At 40.7% G+C, this 23,646-nt stretch overlaps 1 protein-coding gene across 4 annotated transcripts in view; it reads left to right on the top strand.

Annotated features, from left to right (window-relative positions):
• Positions 1 to 23,646, top strand: part of myt1b (myelin transcription factor 1b) — a 92,501-nt gene that overhangs the window by 53,009 nt on the left and 15,846 nt on the right. For all 4 annotated transcript variants that reach the window (XM_082144493.1, XM_082144494.1, XM_082144492.1 and 1 more), the window contains exons 3-11: positions 7,515 to 7,615; positions 13,062 to 13,116; positions 14,299 to 14,329; positions 15,828 to 15,890; positions 16,555 to 16,844; positions 17,654 to 18,589; positions 20,528 to 20,662; positions 20,850 to 20,940; positions 21,646 to 21,765. In XM_082144493.1, the coding sequence (XP_082000619.1) occupies positions 7,515 to 7,615; positions 13,062 to 13,116; positions 14,299 to 14,329; positions 15,828 to 15,890; positions 16,555 to 16,844; positions 17,654 to 18,589; positions 20,528 to 20,662; positions 20,850 to 20,940; positions 21,646 to 21,765 (1,822 nt within the window). The remainder of the gene's footprint in view (positions 1 to 7,514; positions 7,616 to 13,061; positions 13,117 to 14,298; positions 14,330 to 15,827; positions 15,891 to 16,554; positions 16,845 to 17,653; positions 18,590 to 20,527; positions 20,663 to 20,849; positions 20,941 to 21,645; positions 21,766 to 23,646) is intronic.

Below are 23,646 nucleotides of genomic sequence, written 5' to 3'. Positions count from 1 at the left end.
TGTTAAACGATATTATAAATGTGTCACGCTGTATTATAATATCATTTGCTAGCCAAGGATGTAGACTACATATCTAGATCATCCCATTCCGAGATGCCCTACAGATCAAGGTTAATGGCTTTTACGTTGAAGGGTGCCGCTTAATTTTCATATTTTATCCTCATCGCACTTGTTTGATCGACGATTGATTTTTATCATCTTTGAAGTAAGATGTTTGCTGGCTTATAGTTCGTACAAGCGGGTCTGTTTCGGAAACGATAGTGTGAGTGTGTCCATGCTTCCCTGCTAGAAGAGGCTCCAGCGGAGAGTGTGTGGAGTTGACATGGTAAAAGTGATGGAGAAACAGTCAGATATGGCGCTCTTGTACAAACGCAGCGATGCCTATTTGTTTTCCCACTTTGGTTTGATCCTCGAGATCAATCGGGAATGCCGTGTCAATATTCCATATCTGACTTCTTATTCTCGCGCATAAATAGCGTACTGATTAATGCGCGCGGCGTGCGTTAGTCAAAACTGTTTATTTCTTAATCCACTTTATCGCGTGTATGTGCTTGTGTGTTTATAATTTTTCCGATTGATTTGTTCGCCTGGGTTCGGCGTGATCGCACTGTAAGTGCTCACTGTCATGTAGTTGTATAAAATCTCCATCTTTTTGGCACACATACGGAGTTGCTTCCATATGGCTCTGTGTAATTAAGGTCGAACAATGGGCGTAGCGCAGGACTCCCGGCCGAGTGCACGAATGGCGTGGAAGAAGAAGAAGAAGAAGGAGGGGTGGCCATTTGATTTTCTGCTGCAGAAAACAGAGTGGAGAGATGCTCTCTTTAAATGTCAACCGCCCCTGGTGAGATGCGCAGAAGAAAAGTCATGAGAGTTGAGGCAATAACGCCCGTTCTCTGCATCCATCCCCGCCCCTGTTCATTTCTAATGAGTGATTAATGCGTCTGTGTCTCATATTGCTCAGTATTCAGGCTGATGTGTTAGTCTTTCACTATTGTATTAAGTATAATATCAAAGCACCTGCAACCAAGATGGTGGACGTAGTGAACGTGAATGTGTTTTATCTGGGAGTCAGATGTGATCATGTAATAACAGTGAACCTATAATGTGTGTGTGTGCAATATATTGGCTATATATACAATTTATTGGATTTCAATATTATTGTTTTTGTTATACATGTTATATATGGCTGTCCTAGAGCCAGAAGCCTAATGCTATGTGAAAAGTAACTGGAGTTAGTGAGCTTTAAGTGTTTCTAACTTCTCATCGTCTGAGGCTTCTAGCTCAATGACAGCCAGTAATTCCACTATCAGTGGTGTAGAGGAGAACTCCCTGTTGTACAACAGGCTGATGTGTAACACCATCAGTTTAACTAATTAAACATGAGCTACAAAGGTGAAATAACCATATACATGAGCACTGCCCTCATGAGGTGAAGATAGTAGTTGTAAGTCACAATATAAAGGAGTTACGGGATCGAAAAATAAGGGAAATTTCATCTCTGTTTTATAATTTGATTTGTGTTAATGGATGTTAAATGAAAAAAACTTTCAGATTGATACTGTCATCTGAATCAACAGGTTCTCTTTATAAATTTGATATAGATCTGCTCATAAAAATAACATGCAAAGCAAACTTTGAGGCTTGTAACACTTTCCATTATACTTCAACTGAACTTGCAAAGAGAAGATGAGACAATGTATATACTACATTTTGAGAGTGATTAACACTGTTTGTTAAGGCAAAACATTTTTTTTTACAATTTTTTTATTATAATGTTTTCCACTGTGAATTAACATATTTATTATAAACCGAGAGTGGCATACATTTGATTACCTCCACAGTAAATGCATGCACTAAATTTAAAATGCCTTTGTTTTCTGTTATACAACTTCCCCTGATATTTGAGATAAGTTGTAGATTCCTCAACTAATTTGTATGAAAATATATCAAAGCTTTGAGAAATATAGCGAAAAAGGACTACAACATTTGCATCCCCTAACATGTAAGCCTAACCTATCAACTGACAAATATTGCTGCTAATGTTGTGTTGGTAGCCTACCGCATTTTAGCGTCATCCACTTCACAATATTCAGCACTGTGAACAATAAAGGTCACCTGAGCGCAACATTGATTCATGGAGTCGTTTATTTTATCTCGCTCGCCTAGAAACTGGTTTTGTAATAACTTTCACAAGATCCTATCAATCTGTTTGCGGAAATTGCGCAGAATTGCGCAGTCGTCAGGAACCTCCAGAGTTTAATCAAATAGGATGCTGCTATCTGTGCGGTGGGGGGAATCCTTGCAAGTTTTCTCAATTATTTCTGTCAGTTAATATATAACCGAACAATGTGCTCAGTCTTATATACAAATAGTTCTATAGCGGATCATCTGGTGCACGCAGACGCTCTTTTCACAAGCATCATGAAATCTGTGTCTTCACAGATCGCCGTTTAATCTTATCCGCGGATTAATTCCTATCATATTCAAACAGGGGGTGTTTGCGACATACCAACCCTAATGCTCATTTTGGTTGTCCAAAGGCGCTAAACGCTCGAATGTTTATCGCTCAGTCCATAGGACAGGAAACTAGTGATATAAAAGTGGGGGGAAATAAAGATGCATACAGTGCTGCAGCAGGTGCCACGGATTTGCCGGAGAGGAGAGAGTAATAAACATGTGGAATGGAGCAGCTGGGCCAAATTGCGCTCTTCTCATTCAGAGCACAGCAGAAAGCCACGCCACTGGGGCCGAGGGTCAGGGTCGCCCCTATCATTAGTGAAGAAAGGTGCCATTTAGAGCAGCCTTTAAGCCTTGAAACACTGAATTGCGTGCAGCTGAATTGATCGGTGATTTAGAATGCATGTTTGTGCTGTTTTAGTCTTGCGCGACAACCGCGCCATTGTTTCGTTCGGTGTTTTGAACGAATCTTTCTCGTTCACTCACGTGTGCTGATTTACATGCAATTCACTTAAGTTTTGGGTAACTGTGGTTTCCTGCTTTTAGAGGTCGGTGTTTAGAACTAATCTCTTAAGAATCCTTCTCGTTCGTTCACATGTCCTTGTTTACATATAGATAATTTTTTTAAGCCTTTCCTGCCTTTAAAATTTGACTATGGCACGAGCAAATGTAATTCGAGCCCGGGATGTGAAGAAGCAAAATCATTGGTTGACCTCCTGAACGAACACGCTCGTTTGAATGAACAAGTCGAGTTTTAAAGGGATAGTTCACCCAAAAATGAAAATTCTGTCATCATTTACTCATTCTCCTGTTGTTATAAACCTGTGTGAGTTTCTTTCTTCTGCTGAACACAAAAGAAGATATTTAGAAGAATGTTGGTAACCAGACAGTTGACGTCACACATTCACTTTCTATAGTATTTTTTTTTTTCTACTATGGAAGTCAGTGGCTACCATTGGTTTGGTTACCAGCATTCTTCAGAATATCTTGTTTTGTGTTCAGCAGAAGAAAGAAACTCATACAGGTTTGGAACAACTAGAGGGTGAGTAAATGATGACATCATTTTCATTTTTGGGTGAACTGTCCCTGTGAACGAGACATCTCTGACACTGAATGAACTAAGATATCGTGTTCATTTACTTTATTCACCATGTAAGTCACGCATGTTAAAACATTTATTTCTGGAGATTTTTCTTTTAGTAGACTTGAACGCAGATTGTATTAGAGTGTAATAGATATTTTATTATAATAAGAATAATAAGACTTGTTTTGTTTGTGAATGACCCGGGGTTTTAAAATAATCTGTTGAGTGAATGATTCAGTGACGTACTCATTGGACACCAAAAGACGTGCACACATATCTAGGCTGTGTCCAAAATCACAGGTATCTAAGGTACTTATTTAAGTTAGTTCTTAATAGTATGAGTTTGTGTAGTATGTGTTATCGGATGCAGCCCTACAAACAGAGGCACTGAGTGAACATATCTGAACGAATCATTTTAGAATTAAGTTACTGCGTTTCCACAGGACTGGAAACACACCTAAACAGAAGCTTTAAAGAACATTGAAATTTTACCTCTTAACTTGTCCGTATCCTTGAGAGGGTGTCTGTGTATTTAAGAAGCCCAGACAAAGGTGAATTCTGCCATTGCTCCTTTAACGCAGAGTCACTCTCTGAGTTGGCCTCTTTCTGCTGCTTGTGGTTGTCATGGTGTTTTTCGTGGTGTGTCATAAAGAAAAAAAACGAGAGCCCGTAGCTCTCAAAGGCACTCGTTTTGACATGAAGAATCTAATTTTATTACTTGCTGCTGACTCTCAGGAAAAAGTCGATTTTTTTAATCTTCTGAAAAGAATAATACAATGAATGCACCACAAATGTTAAATGTATTTAGGTGGTATTGTTTTTGTTTTTTTATATATAATTAGGTTTGAGTGTGTCTCGCAGGCTAGCGTTATTCTTTCACCTTTGCTCTTGCTAAGAGCTTTCTGCTTGTTCTCTAATCACAAAGTTGAAGTTAAATCCTGCTTAACTAGAGCAGAGAGTGCAGATGTGTCGCCCGTGGATTACCGTGAAGGCATCCATTCCTATTTAATCTAAACTATGGATTTATCCCTGTCTCAGACGACTCGGCATCACTATGATGGATTTCAGCTGCATGACATGATTTTCTTGATTTGTTTACACTCATCTCTGTCTCCTTTGACTGTCTCGCAGTAGCACAACTATCACAGATCATTTATTAATCTCTTGTTCCTCTTGTAGTGTAATACTTTAAAGTGAACATTCACAGCAGCCAATCAGATAATAGTCTCTCCAGCCCATCTGTAAATGACGAGCTGTTTCGCTTTATTAAGGTTGCCTTTCCCTTTAGAATGAGTGGCACCTGAGCCATCAAGGTTATAGAGGGGGTGGATTATTGAGGCTGTGCCATTTCAGAAGGCCGGAAAGTGTGGAGTCGGCTATACGGCCCGGGTTTACGGTGAGATTTTAAAGAGCCCTTTGCGCCTCGCGGTTCTGTTTATTTGGCTTGAAATTTGTAGAACGAGAAAAAGCGAGAGAGCGTTGGGGGGGAAGGATGCACAGTAGTGCTGTTGTAGTCACTTTTTAGAAGAGGGCTGAAAGTTGATAAATAAGCGTTTTGTTCCGTGCCGGCGTGGGAGTGTGTGTGTAAGGGGCATTGGAAATGCTTTTACTGACAATGCCCTACAGCTTTCTAACTCTGATGACTGGCATCCTGCCTGTCTTTTTCTGGGTTGTTGTTGCTGCTGCGCTGAGTTTTAGGAGGCAAATCAGATCTGCCTGCTTTGTTTATTTTGTGCTTGCTAAGAGAGAAGGGCAGATGTTAGAGGGGGAAGCGAGAGAGACAGAGTCAGAAGCTCGGCATGTTTAAAGGCTCCTCTTTTACTGACAGCAAACTCTTTCTCTTTCGCTCTCCTGCTCTTTGGCTCTCTCTCTCTCTCTCTCTCTCTCTCTCTCTCTCTCTCTCTCTCTCTCTCTCTCTCTGAGAGCGCGAGGTGAGTTTTAGTGCCCAATAAGAAACAGATGGAAGCCTACTTTAAAGGAAGAAAACACCAGATTGAGATAAAGGTAAAGAGAGGAAAGTAAAAGAAAGGACACAGTCGAGAGCAGAAAAGGCAAAAGGAGAATGGCAGATGTTTCATACCTCTTACTACAATATACCAAAACTGAAAACAAAAGTTATTATAGAGATGATGATTCTTCTGATAAAAGAACCCAAATTCTTTAAAACTGCAAATGGAAGGAACAATAGCTTCAAAAAGTATTTTGATAAACAAATTGCCACATTAACTAAAAAAGACCCAATTTTTTAAATGTATATAAATTAAAAAAGTGTGTGTTCTATATATATATATATATATATATATGTATGTATGTGTGTGTGTGTATATATATGTATGTGTGTGTGTATATATACTGTATATATATATATATGTATGTGTGTGTGTGTGTGTGTGTGTGTGTGTGTGTGTGTGTGTGTGTGTGTGTGTGTGTGTGTGTGTATGCGTGTGTGTGTTTGTGTGTATATATATATGTATGTGTGTGTGTACTGTATGTATATATATATATATATATATATATATATATATATATATATATATATATGTGTGTGTATATATATATGCATGTATGTATATATATGTATATACACACATACACATTATACATATACACACATATATACATATATTTTTCAAACATATTGAAAGAACTTTCACATAAATCATTTTTACTCAACACACCAAAAAATGTAATATGACTTTTAGGCTTGACAGAGATATTCAAGATCTTTGTGCTACAACACAAAGTTCTCTGATGTCCTCTGATCATCTCACAGGCAAAGCTTGAAGGGTTAGAATATGTTTTTATGTGTTTCGAACGTTGAAATCCACAGAAGATTTTCTCACGTAACTTTAAAGAGTTTGATGCCTGCGGTATTGTTGACAGCTAAACAAAAGCGAGTTATGAACCGGGGTGTCAGCTGTGAGATTTCATGAACAATGGCTGATTCGTGCTCATTGATGAATATAATTATTATTTTAATACGCCCTGCATTTGATAGCACAAGCAAGGGGATCCGATTTTATTGGGACATTCTTTTATCTTTTTATCATGCGTGTCTATCATGTGTGTGCCAGAGGGGGGTTGGGTTGCTGGTTTATGGAGAGATGGACTATTACCCTGATGAAAAAAAAAAGAAAGGAGGAGGGGAAAAAATCTGATTTATGGTTGATTCATTATTTACTGACCAAATTCCCTCCCCCAGCACGGTTCTGTCTTTGCGACCCCTCCCTTCTCTTACACTCCTGCCTGCTAAAAGCTCAATAAAAATGCACAAAAGTGATTGATTCTAATAGCAGACTGACAGAGCTTCCAGCTGGGGTGCTTTAGCATGCATATGCATGCGCGTATGTGCGAGTGTGAGGTTTTTTTTTTAGTTCTCGCCTCTCTTTAATTAGAAGTGCATAGGTCACATGTGTAAAAGGCCCAGCCCCCATCAGGACCTGTCAAACTGGCACTTCACACATATGACATTAAGCACCTTTCAGTCAACACATAAATGCATAGTGCTGTCAATATATCATATTATTTAATGCATTTACACCCAAAGACAAATATCACTTTTTTTTCTATAGTCTAATATGTGGATCAGTGACAAGGCAACTGTTTATAGTATAATTTATAACAGTTTTTAATTTCTGAATTAAAATGATAATTTTTTTTGGGGGGGGAGGCATGAGGTCTATGGTTGTGAGTGTGTGTCTTAATGTTGGGATGGAGGGGGTTGTGTTTCGTGTGCTGAGGCTGCTGGTTTCAGATGCAGGTGGACAGGTGATGAGATGATCTGGCCGTTTCACTGCTGAATCAGTCTGTTACAGCGTTTCGAACCGAACACTCCTTTGGCCTCGCTCCGCAAAAACTCTTCCAACTGCCAGCGCAGATGCTGACGTGTCTGTCTTTTCCCTTCATTTTCATTTTTTCATCTTCATTTATTGCTTTCTCTCTCTCTCTCTCTCCCTCTCTTCTCAAACAGAAAATGAGTACCGGGGGAAACTCCTGAACCAGCGCTGGACGCGAGGAGACAAGATCAGCCGCTGCCGGCCCTCTCTCAGACTGCAGAGCCGACCAATCAAAGTGAGTTGCTCGAGCCCGTCAGCCAATCGGCACGTGGAAACGTGGGCTTCCTGCCAAGTTGGCACAATTAGAGGCGAAAGAGGGGTATACATTTATGACATTCCTAAGTTCTGTCTGTCAGCACACTATGAAAGGAAGTCAGCGTTGTATTACGGCGACGTGCGCAGTTCATGCCAGCTTGACCTAGAATGGGTTTTGGCAGAGCAACCTAACCCCCTCCTCTGAATGAGCTGAGATTTTAAAGTGTCCCGCGCCCCGTAATTATGAAGAATTGGGCTGTTCGACTCAACCTAATTTAGTTTTTAGAGCTTTCTTGCATTATTTAGGAAAACTGGAGAGGTTTGAAAGCAGGGATGTCCTTGAGCTGCTTTTGTTTGCTATCTTTCATCAACATAAAAGAAAGTCTCTCTCTCTCTCTCTCTCTCTCTCTCTCTCTCTCATCCCCCCCCCCCCCCCCCCCTCCTTTCCTTTTTCTGCTTAGGTGTGTGTTTTTGGCTTTAAGTGGATGCATCCCTTTTCCTCCTCTTTCACTCTTTCTTCTACATGCTTTTTATTTGGAACAGACCACATTTCCAACATCTATCTCTTTCACTTCTGCATTGGGAAATTCACTGGAAGAGATTTCTAATGGGAAAAAGAGAAAAAAACAAGAGTAAGAGAGTCTTCGCTCTCTCCCGTGGGCCCATAAATGTGTTTTTTTTCTCCACTCTGATGGAAAGAGTTCATCTGAAGCGATTGATTTATCGATCTAATTTGAAATGTTTAAAGGGTTGCAGTTGCAGGCAGTGCTTTTAAGAGCATCCAATTAGATAATACCAAACTCCGACTGATCAGCGTCATCCAACTGTGTGCAAAGGAATCAGAGCCGAGCTTATTCTCAAGCTACCACAAGCTCTTAAAAGAAAACACACAAGAGAGAGACGAGCAGCGCAAGTGTGCGTTTATACACACACACACACACAAACATAAACCTCTCTCGGTTGTCAATCAGGCCGTGAGAGTGCATGTTAACTCCGCTCCCCTGATGGATGGCTCAGATCTCCTTGGCGACCGCATTGGCCTTCTTTTATTGGCCGATGCTTTCCGCAGGTAATTTTGGAGATGTCAGGAGTCCTGTCACTCTTGCAATGGTTGCCACGCCGGGCCTGGTTGCGTCCTCTTCTTGTAAATGCGAAAATGAATAAAAGGCTCATTTATGCGCACCGGAGGAGGAGGGGTGACCTTCTTTGTGAAGTCATTGCCCCCAGCCAGCAATTTACATAGAGCTGTCAGAAGAGCACGAAGGAGCGACTCCGTCCGCTTGTATGGAGAAGAGAGGGACACAATTAATAATGTAGCACACGGCCAGAAGGGATATGCGTGGACGTTCTCCCACTCTAAGTGGTAAAAAAATATGTTGGCTTATCTTAGCGTTCGCATTTTTCTGCCAAAATCTTTCGCTCATTTCGCCGTCCCCATGCTCCTTTTTACCAGTTCTCCCTCCTTCTCACAATCACTCTCATTTCTCATGCCAACAGCCGTAATTAAAAACGCAGGGGAAAGAACAGGTTTGAAAACATTAAAAGGCCTTTGAATGATATTACGAAAGAAAGATGACACTGTCTTGCTCATCACAAACACCTTTGCACGAACATGCAGATTTAATGAGGTGGAATTTGAAATATAAAAAAGGAATGCAAACTCTGATGCGCTCACCTATTGGAAAGAGATGCGTAGCTATGGTTACACAAACATGAAAGCCGTGCGAGCTCCCTCACGGCCTGTTTGATTCATGTGTTGACACTGAGGAGACGGCAGTGAGAGACTAGAGGAAGCTACAGTGGGTAAAGAATAAAACGACACCCATCTGCCCCTGGCTTTTGTGCTTGGGGTCAGAAAGTTACAAAGCTTGTTTCGAGAGATACAGAGAGGGCATAGAAGACTCGCAGATGGGCGAACTGCATACACGCTCGCACAAACACAACGCTCAGTGTTTGAGTCCGCCGTCTCTACTTGATCATCTATGTGAGAAAACTTTCCTCCCAGGCTGACAAGTCGAGCTCAGAGTATCGGCGCACAAAAAGCCGGCTTGTTGCTCAAGCACATGCGTGCTCGTGATCAAAACACCCCTGAGAGAGGAAGAGAGACTCTGTGCACCTGTCTGCCCGGATACACTCACACACACACACAGCCAACTTTCATCGCCCCATACGCAAACTCCCTCAAATGCAACACAACACACTCATTATCCGCCCGTGCTGAAAAGTCGGCAATCAACAGGAAGTGGCACTGCCAGAGAGAGTGCGCAGGGATGAAAAAGAAAGAGAAAGGGAGCGTGTGAAAGAGAAACTCCTCTGTGAAAGTGCAGTGTGCCCTTGCCAGCTCCAGCGCTGTATTAAAGGCAGCAGCTGGGAGCGGGGTGAGCAGCGCTCACGGAGGGTCAAAAGGAGAGAGTTTCGTGGATTTTCAAGGATTCCGTTCCATTTAAATCGCAGTAAAGTAATCAAAGCTAATGGCGCCATTGTGCTGGCAGAAAAGATCCGATGGCTTTACAGTGAGCAGACTTCCCTGCGTCTGTGTGTGTGTGTGTGTGTGTGTGTGTGTGTGTGTGTGTGTGTGTGTGTGTGTGTGTGTGTGTGTGTGTGTGTGTGTGAGTGAGACTGAGAGGGATTGACACCTGCTCCTTTTGTGCCAGAAAGCGCAGCGAGTGTAGCGATCGGGGACTCTGTGCGGGAGGAATTACAGTGATTTGGAGTGCCTGTGTTTGTGTTATTTCTATCGCTGCGGTTAATATTGCTATTGTAATTAGCACTCGAGCTTGCCATGGGGCCGTGAACGCTCCTCTGGCAGATGCCATGCACTGCTGTCTCTCTCTGTCCGTCCAATCACATTTATTGTTCTGGGCCAGTCCTTTATAGGCTGATGATGGGTTCATAAAGGTTAGGAAGGAGAAAACTGAAAAATGTACTGCAATATAACCATTATTTTTATTTAATCTGTCTGTCATTTTTTCTGTCTATCCATCTGTCTGTTGTTCAGTCTGTCTGTCTGTCTGTCTGTCTGTCTGTCTCTCTGTCTGTCTGTCTATCTATCTATCTGTTTGTCCGTCCGTCGTTCATTTTTCTATCTATCTATCTATCTATCTATCTATCTATCTATCTATCTATCTATCTATCTATCTATCTATCTATCTATCTATTTATATATATATATCTGTCTGTCTGTCTGTCTGTCTGTCTGTCTGTCTGTCTATCTATCTGTCTGTCTATCCATCTATCTGTCTGTCTGTCGTTCATTTATCTGTCTGTCTGTCTATCCATCTATCTGTCTGTCTGTCTGTCTGTCTGTCTGTCTGTCCGTCGTTCATTTATCTGTCTGTCTGTCTGTCTGTCTGTCTGTCTGTCTATCTATCTATCTGTCTGTCTGTCTATCTATCTATCCATCTATCTGTCTGTCTGTCGTCCATTTATCTGTCTGTCTGTCTATCTCTCTGTCTGTCTGTCGGTCGTTCATTTATCTGTCTGTCTGTCTGTCTCTGTCTGTCTGTCTGTCTATATATCTATCTATCTGTCTGTCTATCCATCTATCTGTCTGTCTGTCGTCCATTTATCTGTCTGTCTGTCTGTCTGTCTATCCATCTATCTGTCTGTCTGTCTGTCTGTCTGTCTGTCCGTCGTTCATTTATCTGTCTGTCTGTCTCTGTCTGTCTGTCTGTCTATCTATCTATCTGTCTGTCTATCCATCTATCTGTCTGTCTGTCATCCATTTATCTGTCTGTCTGTCTATCCATCTATCTGTCTGTCTGTCGTCCATTTATCTGTCTGTCTGTCTCTGTCTATCTGTCTGTCTATCCATCTATCTGTCTGTCTGTCGTCCATTTATCTGTCTGTCTGTCTATCCATCTATCTATCTATCTATCTATCTGTCTGTCTGTCTGTCTGTCTGTCTGTCTGTCGGTCTGTCCGTCGTTCATTCATCTATCTATCTATCTGTCTGTCTGTCTGTCTGTCTGTCTGTCCGTCATTCATTTATCTGTCTCTCTGTCTGTCTGTCTGTCTGTCTGTCTGTCCGTCGTTCATTTATCTGTCTCTCTGTCTGTCTGTCTGTCTGTCTATTTCTCTGTCTGACTGTCTATCCATCTATCTGTCTGTCTGTCGTCCATTTATCTGTCTGTCTGTCTATCCATCTATCTATCTATCTGTCTGTCTGTCTGTCTGTCTGTCTGTCCGTCGTTCATTTATCTGTCTCTCTGTCTGTCTGTCTGTCTGTCTGTCTGTCTGTCTGTCGGTCTGTCCGTCGTTCATTCATCTGTCTCTCTGTCTGTCTGTCTGTCTGTCTGTCTATTTCTCTGTCTGACTGTCTATCCATCTATATGTCTGTCTGTCGTCCATTTATCTGTCTGTCTGTCTGTCTATCCATCTATCTATCTATCTGTCTGTCTGTCTGTCTGTCTGTCTGTCCGTCGTTCATTTATCTGTCTCTCTGTCTGTCTGTCTGTCTGTCTGTCTGTCTGTCCGTCGTTCATTTATCTGTCTCTCTGTCTGTCTGTCTGTCTGTCTATTTCTCTGTCTGACTGTCTGTCCGTCGTTCATTTTTCTGTCTATATCTCTATCTATCTGTCTGTCTGTCTGTCTGTCTGTCTATCCATCTATCATCTATCTATCTATCTATCTATCTATCTATCTATCTGTCTGTCTGTCTGTCTGTCTATCCATCTATCATATATATATCTATCTGCCTGTCCGTGGTTCATCTATCTATCTATCTATCTATCTATCTATCTATCTATCTGCCTGTCCGTGGTTCATCTATCTATCTATCTATCTATCTATCTATCTATCTATCTATCTATCTATCTATCTATCTATCTATCTATCTATCTATCTGTCTGTCTGTCTATCCGTCAATCTGTTTGTCTATCTGTTTGTCTGTCTGTCTATCTACCTATCTGTCTGTCTGTCGTTCATCTATCTGTCTGTCCGTCTGTCTGTCTATCCGTCTGTCTGTCCTTCGTTCATTTATCTGTCTATTTATCAATCTATCTATATCTCACTCTGTCTTTTTTTTTCTCTTTTCTTTCTGTCTGTCCATCTGTCATTCTGGTGTTCTTTGTCTGTTTATCCATCTCTCTGTTGATCGATCTATCTTTCTATCTTTGTGTTTGCAGTATAAAAGAGAAATAGTGCTCCCAGTGAGTATTTACACTATGGAAATGTGTTTTTTATACATTATTCATGACTTCATTAACCTGAATGTATGGTGTGACCCTGAGTGTGTGTGTGTGTGTGTGTGTGTGTGTGTGTGTGTGTGTGTGTGTGTGTGTGTGTGTGTGTGTGTGTGTGTGTGTGTGTGTGTGTGTGTGTGTGTGTGTGTGTGTGTGTGTGTGTTCGTGTCTCTCTCTCTCTCTCTCTCTGTTTCTCCTCCATCTATCATTGTAGTCTTAACTCTCTCCTTTTCTCTCTGACAGATGAGTTTGGATACTGACGACAAGCGCACTCGCACACGGTCCAAAGCAGGAAGAGGTCAGTGAACCCTCTCTCTCTTGCTCTCGCTCTGTCTTTCTCTTTCTCTCTCACCTCTAAAACTCATTTCTTTCACTGGTCAGCTGAGCATGTCTTATATGTTCACTCTAGGCATATCTAATATTATCTTCTCTCAAATAATCCTGCTCTTGAAGTCTCTAGAGGTCCCTTTGCAAGAAAATCCTATTCACTATGTAGCATTCAGTAAGTTTAAATAGAGCTTTGTGAGTGAGAAGAGCATTCAACCAAATGGAATGTCGAAAGTAAAAAAAAAAATGCTTTGAAATATTACAATTTCATATGCATGACCAGATTACCCGACTGTTTGTTTCTAGAGGGATGATCTGGGTTCAATAAAAGTTCAGCTCTATGGACAGCATCTGTGAATACTGTCAAATAACACCATCAGTAATTCTGACTCATCGCTCAGCTTAAATAAAAAAAGTGTTTAATAATACGCATGCAATGAAAGTCTACAGGTTAAGGCATCCAGCAACAGTAAAGAAAATTAATTCAGAGCTGTAAGTCATCCTTTTAGCAGCATGACCGTCAGATGAACTTCTGGTTATGAATTATTCATTTCTGTTGGTGGAGTTTCAATACAAAATGCAAAAGTTCCATACTATTGTACTTTGCGAAATAGTGGCGTCACATTCATTTCTTGTATCCTGCTGCAAATAATGCGAATGTTACCACTTCACATGGTCATGTAAAGGGACGAGTTGAAATGCTAAACACGTTAAACCCCACACATTTCTTTAAAGCCAAAATTCCTCCAATCATTTCTTCTTTGCGTGATTTTTCTTTGACTGTTTTTATTGTTTTCAAATAAATTGATTAGAGAAAGGCTTTTTTTTTTACACGTCGGCAGTTTTGCTCTGATTTCACCACTAAACTGAACTGGGACAATTAATCATATTTTCGTGCTGATTCGTGCATATTGTACTTTTTTTTTCCTTCATCAAGGCTCGATGTTTTGGCTGACTCAGGTGTTTGTGTATATGTATATGTACTGTGTGTGTGTGTGTGTGTTTCTTCTTGGTAATGTAGTCATGAATGTTACTGCATATGGCCTCCTGGGGTCTGTATATATTTGTGATTTATTGATTGCGGTTCTATGCAATTATTTGCAGCTTTAGATTTTTCAGCTTATTTTTCTGTTCCTTGTCTTTCCCTCTGCAGTTCCCTCTGAGATTGTTGGACAGGAGCTGAGGTAAGACAGATTAGTTCTGTAAAGTTAAATATGGCATTTTTTTCTGCAGCAATTTTTTTCTTTGTTTTTAAATCCATGTTTGATCATGTTTTGACATTATTTGACTCACAATGCACGCCGCTTTAAAAACAAAATCCATTTTAATGTAACAAACTCATTTTCAACAATAATTATCATCAACAATATGACTGACAGCAATAGAAATCTAATAATTGCGAGGAGTCCCAAGGTTATTTATGCATGGTCCTATTTGCCTGATAAGCATTTGTTTCAAATGGCTAGTGTCTGCTAGTTTGTACCTATAGACCCAACAATACCAAATCTGTGTGTCAGGAAGGGATATGAAAGCCTCATATTCTCAGCTCATTTCACTGTCAAGTGCACTATGAAGTTTACAAGAGTGGAATTTATAACGGTATCAAACACACTCGCTAGCCGCCAGGGTCACTGAAGCTGCTCACGGCCATTTCTGTCACAGATCTTAAATAGAGCTCTGCTCAAAAGATGACTGAAAGATGCTTTCATACTGCAGTAGATCAGAATTATAAATGCCTAAGACATGATATGCCATGTATCTAGCTGGGTTTGTTAGCTTTATATATATATATAAAATAAAAAAGACCTGGTGACCTGCCTCAGAAAAATCATTGGCAAGAAAATTCATGAACAGTCTCTCGCGTATGGCCAATACCATAGACCCACCAAGAGTCGGGTACAACTGAAATGGTTAATATAATTTATTGGATTAAATATATCTCATACACTGTGTATATGAGCAGAATATTGCACGGCTGGAAAAGGCTCTCAGCCAATCAGATTCGAGAACCAGAACTAACTGTTGTAAATATATATAATGATATTAAAAAGTCACATTGATTGACCACCGCTATATTGTGCGTCTCTACTTTACTAATACCCAGATGGAATCTGCCTGCTTTCTTTTTTTGGGGGATTTTCTGCCATAAAAAACTGCAAAAATCTTCGGATTTTAAACATGATGAGATGGTAAACAGAAATATTACACACTTACTGGTAGCTTAAAGCTAAGTTTGTGAATGATGGGTGTTCCGATGCCTATGCACTGCCACAGCAACCATCTGTCATGATGCATATATCACCAAACTTCACACACACAGACAGAGATCATCTTTGATCAACACATGTGAGCGTGAGGAAATGATTCAGGTTTAAATCTCAGCACTGTTTTGCTGGTAATAAATGAAAATGCCAATGAAACAAATTGACAAAATACTAGGGATTCCTGCAAAAGACAGAAGGGCTTTCATGAAACGAAAGAAGGGTAGCCGCAGGAAAAGGAAATCAATCACAGCTCCATCTTATTGACGAAGCAATTATTTTGCTAAATTTGAAAATCTATGTGTGTTTGTTTCTTGCTGTCCGTGGAAATACGGCTCCTGATGAACTATTTAGCACACAACCACAACGAAAAAACAAAAGCTATAAAGCATCTCTAATTTGACCCCCTCTATCTGTTCAGCTGCCCCACTCCAGGATGCAATGGCTCAGGCCATATCAGTGGCAAATATGCCCGACACAGAAGGTACGACAGATGACATACCCGTGTGGTGCTCTGTAGCCCCTGATTCACCCCCCTCTGCGGCCACATAGCCTTTCCTGATCACAAACACTGTTCAGCCTGTAGATTAGATCATCTTGATCTTCATCTCTTCCTCTAATAATGACAATCTCCCTCTCTCTCTTACTATCGCTTTCCCTAACTGAGGTCTTTAGGCAGGGTATTGATTATTGGAAAGATATTACAGTTATGTTTATTTACACATGTATACATTCAGGAAGCCATTTGAGATGCTTCATGTTTATAGATCTATCTCCGTTGCCCGTCCGATAGCAAGGTTTTCTAGGTGAGGGCTTTATTGAATTCCAGCCTCCATAACTCCCTCCATTCTCTCTCTCTCTCTCTCTCTCTCTCTCTCTCTCTGTTTCTTATTTTTATTGTAGTATAATTAAGTGTTCCAGCCAACTGGCTTTGATTTATAAAGGCTTTTATCCAGCACACTGCCCCCTACAGATCAATTTCCAACATCCTTCCATTCCTCATCTGAGTTTTCTGACCATATAGCATGTCATGCTTGGCTTGCGTGTGTGTAGTTTGCATGCTTTCATCGTTTTTCCACTTGTACTATAAAAGTCCTTCATCTTGTATTTCTCGTCAATTGTTCTCACTAATTCGTCTTCTCCCATAGTGCTTTGAGCTGCCCGTTGGCCAGAAAAAGGCGCCTACAGGAAGCAGAGTCAGAGCAACCCGCCTCCAAGAGGAAGTCCCACCCGCTGAAGCTGGCAATGGACGAAGGCTTCAATGCAGAGAGTGAGGGGAGCGGAGAAGAGACGGAGTTGAGGGAGGAAGACGAGGAGGATGAAGAACAGGCACCGCAGGCTGGTGATCAAGAGCGTGAGGAAGAGGAGCAAGAAGAAGAGGAGCAAGCGAAACACAACACAGAGAGCATTAATACAGAAGAAGAGGGTGGTGATGAAGGTGAGGGATGTAAACTGAATCAGAATATGATTGTCAGTCTTGTTTGGGACAATAAATACAATTATGTTAATACACAGTGAATGAAAAACGCACTCTGTACCCAAAGTGTCTCCGATACATTTTTATAAATCACAACCAGTGTTTTGAGAGTGAACTCTATTGATTTGTGCCATATTAAACAGAATTGCACTTAACAACTAGTTGACTGTCACATCATTGACATATGTATGAAAAGCGCCGCATACTTTCTGGGTTATTCTTTGCTGTCAATGTTGGAGCTCCAAACTCTCTCAAGGTGACAGTAAATGCCAGGAAATAAGCTGTTGAGCAGTAAGAAAGCGAGACAGTATTCCTGTTAAAAAACTGAACCCAGAGAGATTTTACTTATTACCGGAGAGTATACAAAGCTGCAGGAGCTGTCAAAAACTGTTTAGAATAAAAACCAAATCCTTTAAGATTCAATACAAAGTCTTGCAAATAAATACTTTCTTCTGTGAAACACAAATGCCTCAGTGTTTTTTGTCCACACAATGAAAGACAACATTGAACCCCACTGACTTTCATTATATGGCACAAAAAAAAAAAAAAAAAAAAAAAATATTTTATATTCCACAGAATAAATAAAGTCATACAGGTTTGAGGTGTGAGTAAATGATGACAGAATTCTTATTTTTTTTGGGTGAACTATCAATCCACGTCTGCTGCTATAGTATGTACTGGACAATTTGAGAGTCAAACCTCGACGGTTAAACGTATTCTTTAAAAATGACACATTTTAACATTTACATCCTTCTTTCTGTCTCACACAGAAGAGTGTATCATCATTGAGGCATCCAGCACAGACAAGCCCACGCTCTCATCCTCTGAGGATCTCTCCAACTATCAGCACATAGTGGCCAACTCAATGACCCACCTCAACAACCACAACAATGGTCCCGTATCGCCGCAACAACAACAGCCCGTCACAGTGGAAACACAAGATAAAAGCCCTTTTAGGGAACCAGAAGAAGAAGAGAAAGAAGAATATGAAACTGAGGAAACAAGGAGCGAAGTAGGAGTTCTGGTAACTAGGGAGAATGGGGTGATGGGAAATACAGGTGAGATGGAAGATAAAGAAGAGGACATGCACACTGAGACCCAGAAAGAGTCAGACCACCAGTATTTTACTGAGGAGATGCAAACACAAAAGGATGACGAAGAAGATGATGAGGATGAGGATGAGGATGATGATGATGATGATGAGGGGCTGAGGTCTGAGATGCAAAAAGGAGAGGCATACATGGAGGAGTACAATGATGTTAGGTCTGAAGAGGAAGGGGAGAGAGAAGCCCCTTCGGTTATCACTGCCACTCAGGGATCCCACGTAAGGGAAAACTATGTTTCCCACAAACTCACTTTGCCAGAAAGTTACAGCTCCAGTAAGGCCGCCACATCATCTCCTGTGGTTATCGAAGTGCAGTCTGAGGAGTCGGAGAGGGATGCCGACGTGGACGGGAATGATGATGATGATGATGATGGGGATGACGACAGCTTGTCTCAACGCTCAACGGTGGCGGACGAGTCCGAGATGTTCGACATAATGCGGGGGAACCTGGGGTTGCTGGAGCAGGCCATTGCTTTGAAAGCCCAACAGGTCAAAGCTCATCGGGAGCTCAGCCGCATTCCCGAACACCACCGTTTTTTTCCTCTCGACGACCGGACCGGCAAACACATGGAACATATCCGCAAGAGCTGCTTTGGAAAAGGTCAGATCTTTATCATTTTACCTTCCAACCCCTGTAAAATTGATATTTCAATTCGTAAATTCATTTGATGCGACAATTTTTGTTATAATGTATGTATAATGTCATTACATAGTCTTCACAAAATTTTTGTGCAAAACCATTCTTACATGAACTGTCGGATCAATGCAACTATTTACGCTCGCATGGTTGAAGGAAGTCTTAACAATCTTTACATAAAACTATTTTACATAAATTGTTGCATGAAGTTATATAAAAATGGTTTGTCATAAAAAAACATTGATTGAAAAGACATTGATTGTACAACCTCGTGCTCATCAATTGAATTGAAGTTTACAAACAATTTGCATTGGAATTAATTTGACTTACATAAATGGACTCATAGGAATTATGTGAAGAATTGTGTAAATTGTACATAATCTTAAGCAATTTATGTAATAATACTTATGCAAAGTCTTTACATTGTATCTTCATAGTTTTTTATGGAAAAACCATGTAAATTGTTGCATCAATGTGACTATTTACAAAAGTATGGTTATATGTAGTGTTTACAGTCTTTAAACATAAATTGTTGCATAAAGTTATTTAAATATGCTTTACATAAAAACAAAGTAAAGACTTTGCAGAACCATTCTTACATAGATTTTTGCAGTGATGCGACCATTTACATGAGAATGATTTTATGTAAAAGCAATGTCAAGATGTCGCACAACCAATGGTGCTTTAAAGTTGAATTGATGTCCATGAACAATTTGCACTGAAATTCATTCTAACATAAATGGATTCACGTAAAATACATAAAGAAATTTTTTCTGCTTGTTTGAGGAATGAATACACTTCTAATGCAAGAAACTATTTCAGAAGTGCACTCAAGAGTGCTATTTAAACATTGCACATATGCATTTTTCAACACACCCTACACAAGCGCTCAAATATCAACAAATTCTCATAAATAAACACCCACACATGATTAATCAGAAAGAAGATTAAAATGGCAAGCTCTCGCTCAGGCAAAGAACTGCAAGATTAATAATGGGGGGAAGCAATCTGGAGAGTATAAATGGGTCAAATGAATTGGTTTCCATAGATAAACTCCAGCCTTAGTCTATAATTACTGAAGCACTTAGAAAGAGAGAGAGAGAGAGCGAGAGAGTTGAAGGGGAGAGAGGGTGTGTGTAATTAGATTGGTTTGGCACGTGTTTATTTGTTTATTGGTTTTGTTTGTGGTGTTGTTCTGCTCTCGGTTGGCACCGTGCCCGGTCCGTGTGGCGCTGGATTCAGCCGAGCGCTCGGTAGGGCTCCACACCCCCTCTATAACTGGCCTCCTCACGCTCCGACCAGTTTTAATTAGGAGGTGCATGTCTCGTTAACATTTCAACATTTAATTAAGGAGCCACTGGAGCGCACATGCAAGCTCTTTCTCTCTCGACGTCTCTCACTTTCTCTCTTTCCCTTTTCTCTCTCTCTCTCTCTCTCTCTCTCTCTCTCTCTCTCTCTCTCTCTCCTCGTCTGTTTTTCATGTTTTTCGGTTTTGCCTTTGTCCTTGCACCTTCGTTCATTTACCTTGGACCCCACACACTCTTTCTCACTCTCTCCTCCTGTATAATATGGAAATGTGCTTTGCCAATGGTAAAGTCTGTTTAATGAGCTCCGTTTTTTCAGTAGATAGTCCAATAAACCCCAGCGCACCCTCACCGAAGATAATAATCCTGAATGGAAACATCCACCTGCCTGCACACATAATGACTGTAATTATCACCGTAAATGTGCCCTCTCATGGGCCCAAAGGCAACTTTACAACTTCCAGAGAGCATGAAACTGGAGAGTGTGTTTGTGCCTAATGTGTGCAGTGATATGCACGTCTTTTGTATGTTTCTGTCCTGACAGAAGTGATAATGACTTCAGATAAGGTTTGACTGACAGGTGTTTTGCTGCTCACAGAGAGTTCTAGATCAGAGAAGCGAGAGATCAAATGCCCAACCCCCGGGTGCGATGGAACGGGTCACGTGACCGGACTCTATCCCCACCACCGCAGTTTGTCAGGCTGCCCACACAAAGATCGGATCCCTCCAGAGAGTGAGTCAACATCAAACTACTGTTGAAACATCTTTTGATTGTGTGATAAGCTGCAGGAAAAGAGACAAAGCATCACTTTAACCTGCACTTTTCATAGGTCAAAATCGATGGTGGTAGAACTTTTATTTTATTTTATTTTTTTATTGTCTGACTTGTACTTTTCTGCACTCTGATTGGTTGTTCTCAGTTTTGGCCATGCATGAGAATGTCTTAAAGTGCCCAACACCGGGATGCACTGGTCAGGGTCATGTCAACAGCAACCGCAACACACACCGCAGGTACAGAGTCTCCTTTTTCAAAATCATAGATCCCCAAATGTACTTTTACTATCTTTATGGTTATATTTGATCCACATAATGATATTTATACACTCTTAAAAATAATGGTTCCAATGGAATAGAAGAACCATTTTGGATTCCCCAAAGAACCTTTCAAACAACAGTTCTAAAAATAACCTTTTTTTTCTTCATATTTCAATAATCTGAAGAAATCTTTCCCATTGTAAAGAATCTTTTGTACAATGGAAATGTTCAATGGATGTTAAAGGTTCGGTAACACTTTATTTCGATAGTCCACATTAGACATTCTACTAATTATAAGTAACTTTGCAACTACATGTTGATTAACTGTCATTAGAGTATTAGTAGACTCTGCTTAATATCTGCTACCACTATTTTGTTGGTCCCCCAACAGACTATAAGTAACTTGGCAACTACAAGTCAACTTATTCTACTAACCCGAACCCAAACACATAACCTAACAGACTACTGACAGTCTACTACAGTCTACTAATACTCTAATGAGAGTTAGTTGACATGTATTTGCAAAGTTACTTATAGTTAGTAGAATGTCCAAAGTGGACTATCGAAATAAAGAGGAACCAAAGGGGTGTCATGGAACCATCGATGCCAATAAGGAACCTTTATTTTTAAGATTGTAGTGTATTTTCCTCACTCATTCTTTCACATCTCCTCTTCTGTCAGTTTGTCTGGATGTCCCATCGCTGCTGCCGAAAAGCTCACGAAGGGTCATGACAAGCAACACCTGCCCCAGCCCATGGGCGAGCACATCAAGGGCAGCCCAAACTCTGACCGTGTACTCAGGTGAGCCCTAAACCCCAATGAAACAAACCCAGGAACTTGAAACATCAGCATTTATTCCTATTTTTTCCCAGCAACAGCAAACTTACCCCATGTTCGGTCTCCTCCTGTCCTTCAGCTTCTATGTCAGCAGAATGTGTCCGTCAAACACACCTGCTGTGGTTGGTTAGCACAGCTGTCATTCACTGCAGAGCTGAACTCACTTACCGCAGCACGATTGGTCAGGCGTTTCGGAAAATCAGTTCTCCCTTTCCTTTGCCCTTCTAATAGAGCACAGCCTGCCATTTCATGCTGGGATTGAGCCTCAAACCTGCTAGTCTAATTACGCCACTGATAAGCTAATTATGGGACTTACAGGGCATGGAGTATTGGAAAAATAATTACTTTCCTTCAGGAAGCATGTCAGTGGTCAGACAAAGCAATGCGGATTATGAAAATAATAAGCAGTCCTCTCTTATTAGTGTTATTCTGATTTAAATGAGCGTCAGTTCACTGAGAAAGCCCATTAAGGGAAGATGTCGACAATGAAAAGTCACCAGAGAGACCTCTGACGGCTCCGCATGCCACCCCTGCTAATGGGATGCACTGACTAATGAAGAGACAGGAAGCAGAGGCTAATATACTTTACATGCCATTGTCACGCAGATCATAACATGCGTTGGTGTTTGCGTGCGTGTTTTTCCTTCAAACCGTGTCTGAAATCCGTTAATGATGTTAAATACAGAACACAGTGTCAAAGACCGCAATGACACGCACACCCATCTGCTAGCATTCTTTTGCTCGTTTCCATAACCTAGCAAGCCGCCTACTGCCTACTTTTAAAACAACATCCTGACCATCATGGAAGCAGCACTCGGCACTGTATATTGGACTTCAGTGGAGTTTGACCAAAGTCCTTTTCAAGGAAAGTCAGTTTGCTCAGCGGCCATATTTATGTATGCGAGACCAATTCCTACCTACTTGACATTAGCATGTTGCTTAGCTAATAGCTTGAATATTCTAATAAACAAACTATATTACATGTACAAATATTGAATATAAGTTATAATGTAAAGGACACATAAGATGCTGCCTTAGCATTTGACTAAAACGTGATATACTGCATAGGTAGCAGTTGCCTTTAAAGGGATACTCCACTTTAAAATGAAAATTCTGTCATCATATACTCACCCTCATGTTGTTTCAAACCTGTATGAATTTCTTTCTTCTGCTGAACAGAAAGGAAGATATTTAGAAGAATGTCAGTAACCAGACAGTTTCTGGTCCCATTGACTTCCATAGTAGGAAAAAAATATACTATGGAAGTCAATGAGACCAGAAACTGGTTACTGATATTCTTCTAAATATCTTCCTTTCTGTTCAGCAGAAGAAAGAAATTCATACAGGTTTGAAACAACATGAGGGTGAGTTTATGATGGCAGAATTTTCATTTTAAAGTGGAGTATCCCTTTAATAGTCTTTGAATCTGGAGCGTTTATGATGCCTTAAAATCCAGCCTCACTAGGCAACCTACCAGGTCCTGGAACATGTCTTTTCAGAGTTTTTCTTCAGAACAGAGAAAGGGCCGCAAGGGCTCATGGTTCTTCAGGAAAAGAAGTCGGTTTTAGGGCTTCAATTCCATGCTATATGATATGCTAATGTGCTCAGTGCTGATAAGACACTATTTAATCCTCTTCTCCTTCAGTCACCCTGCTTTCAAACCTCTCTCTCTCTCTCTCTCATTTACTCTTTTACAGGCTATTTATCTGTGGAACTTTTCCTTCCTTTTTCTTTTTTCGCTGTATCTCTGGCTCATTGTCAGTCTTTCAATTCCGCTTCTCTTCTGCTGTCTAATTCCAGCCCACTCTTTCACTCTTGATCTTTTATGCTCACTTACACTTATCC

Source organism: Leuciscus leuciscus (genome assembly GCF_965113295.1).
Source record: "Leuciscus leuciscus genome assembly, chromosome: 18".
In the NCBI taxonomy this organism is placed as follows: domain Eukaryota; kingdom Metazoa; phylum Chordata; class Actinopteri; order Cypriniformes; family Leuciscidae; genus Leuciscus; species Leuciscus leuciscus.
Note: the sequence above shows the minus strand (reverse complement) of the source record. Positions and strands in the feature narration are given on the sequence as shown.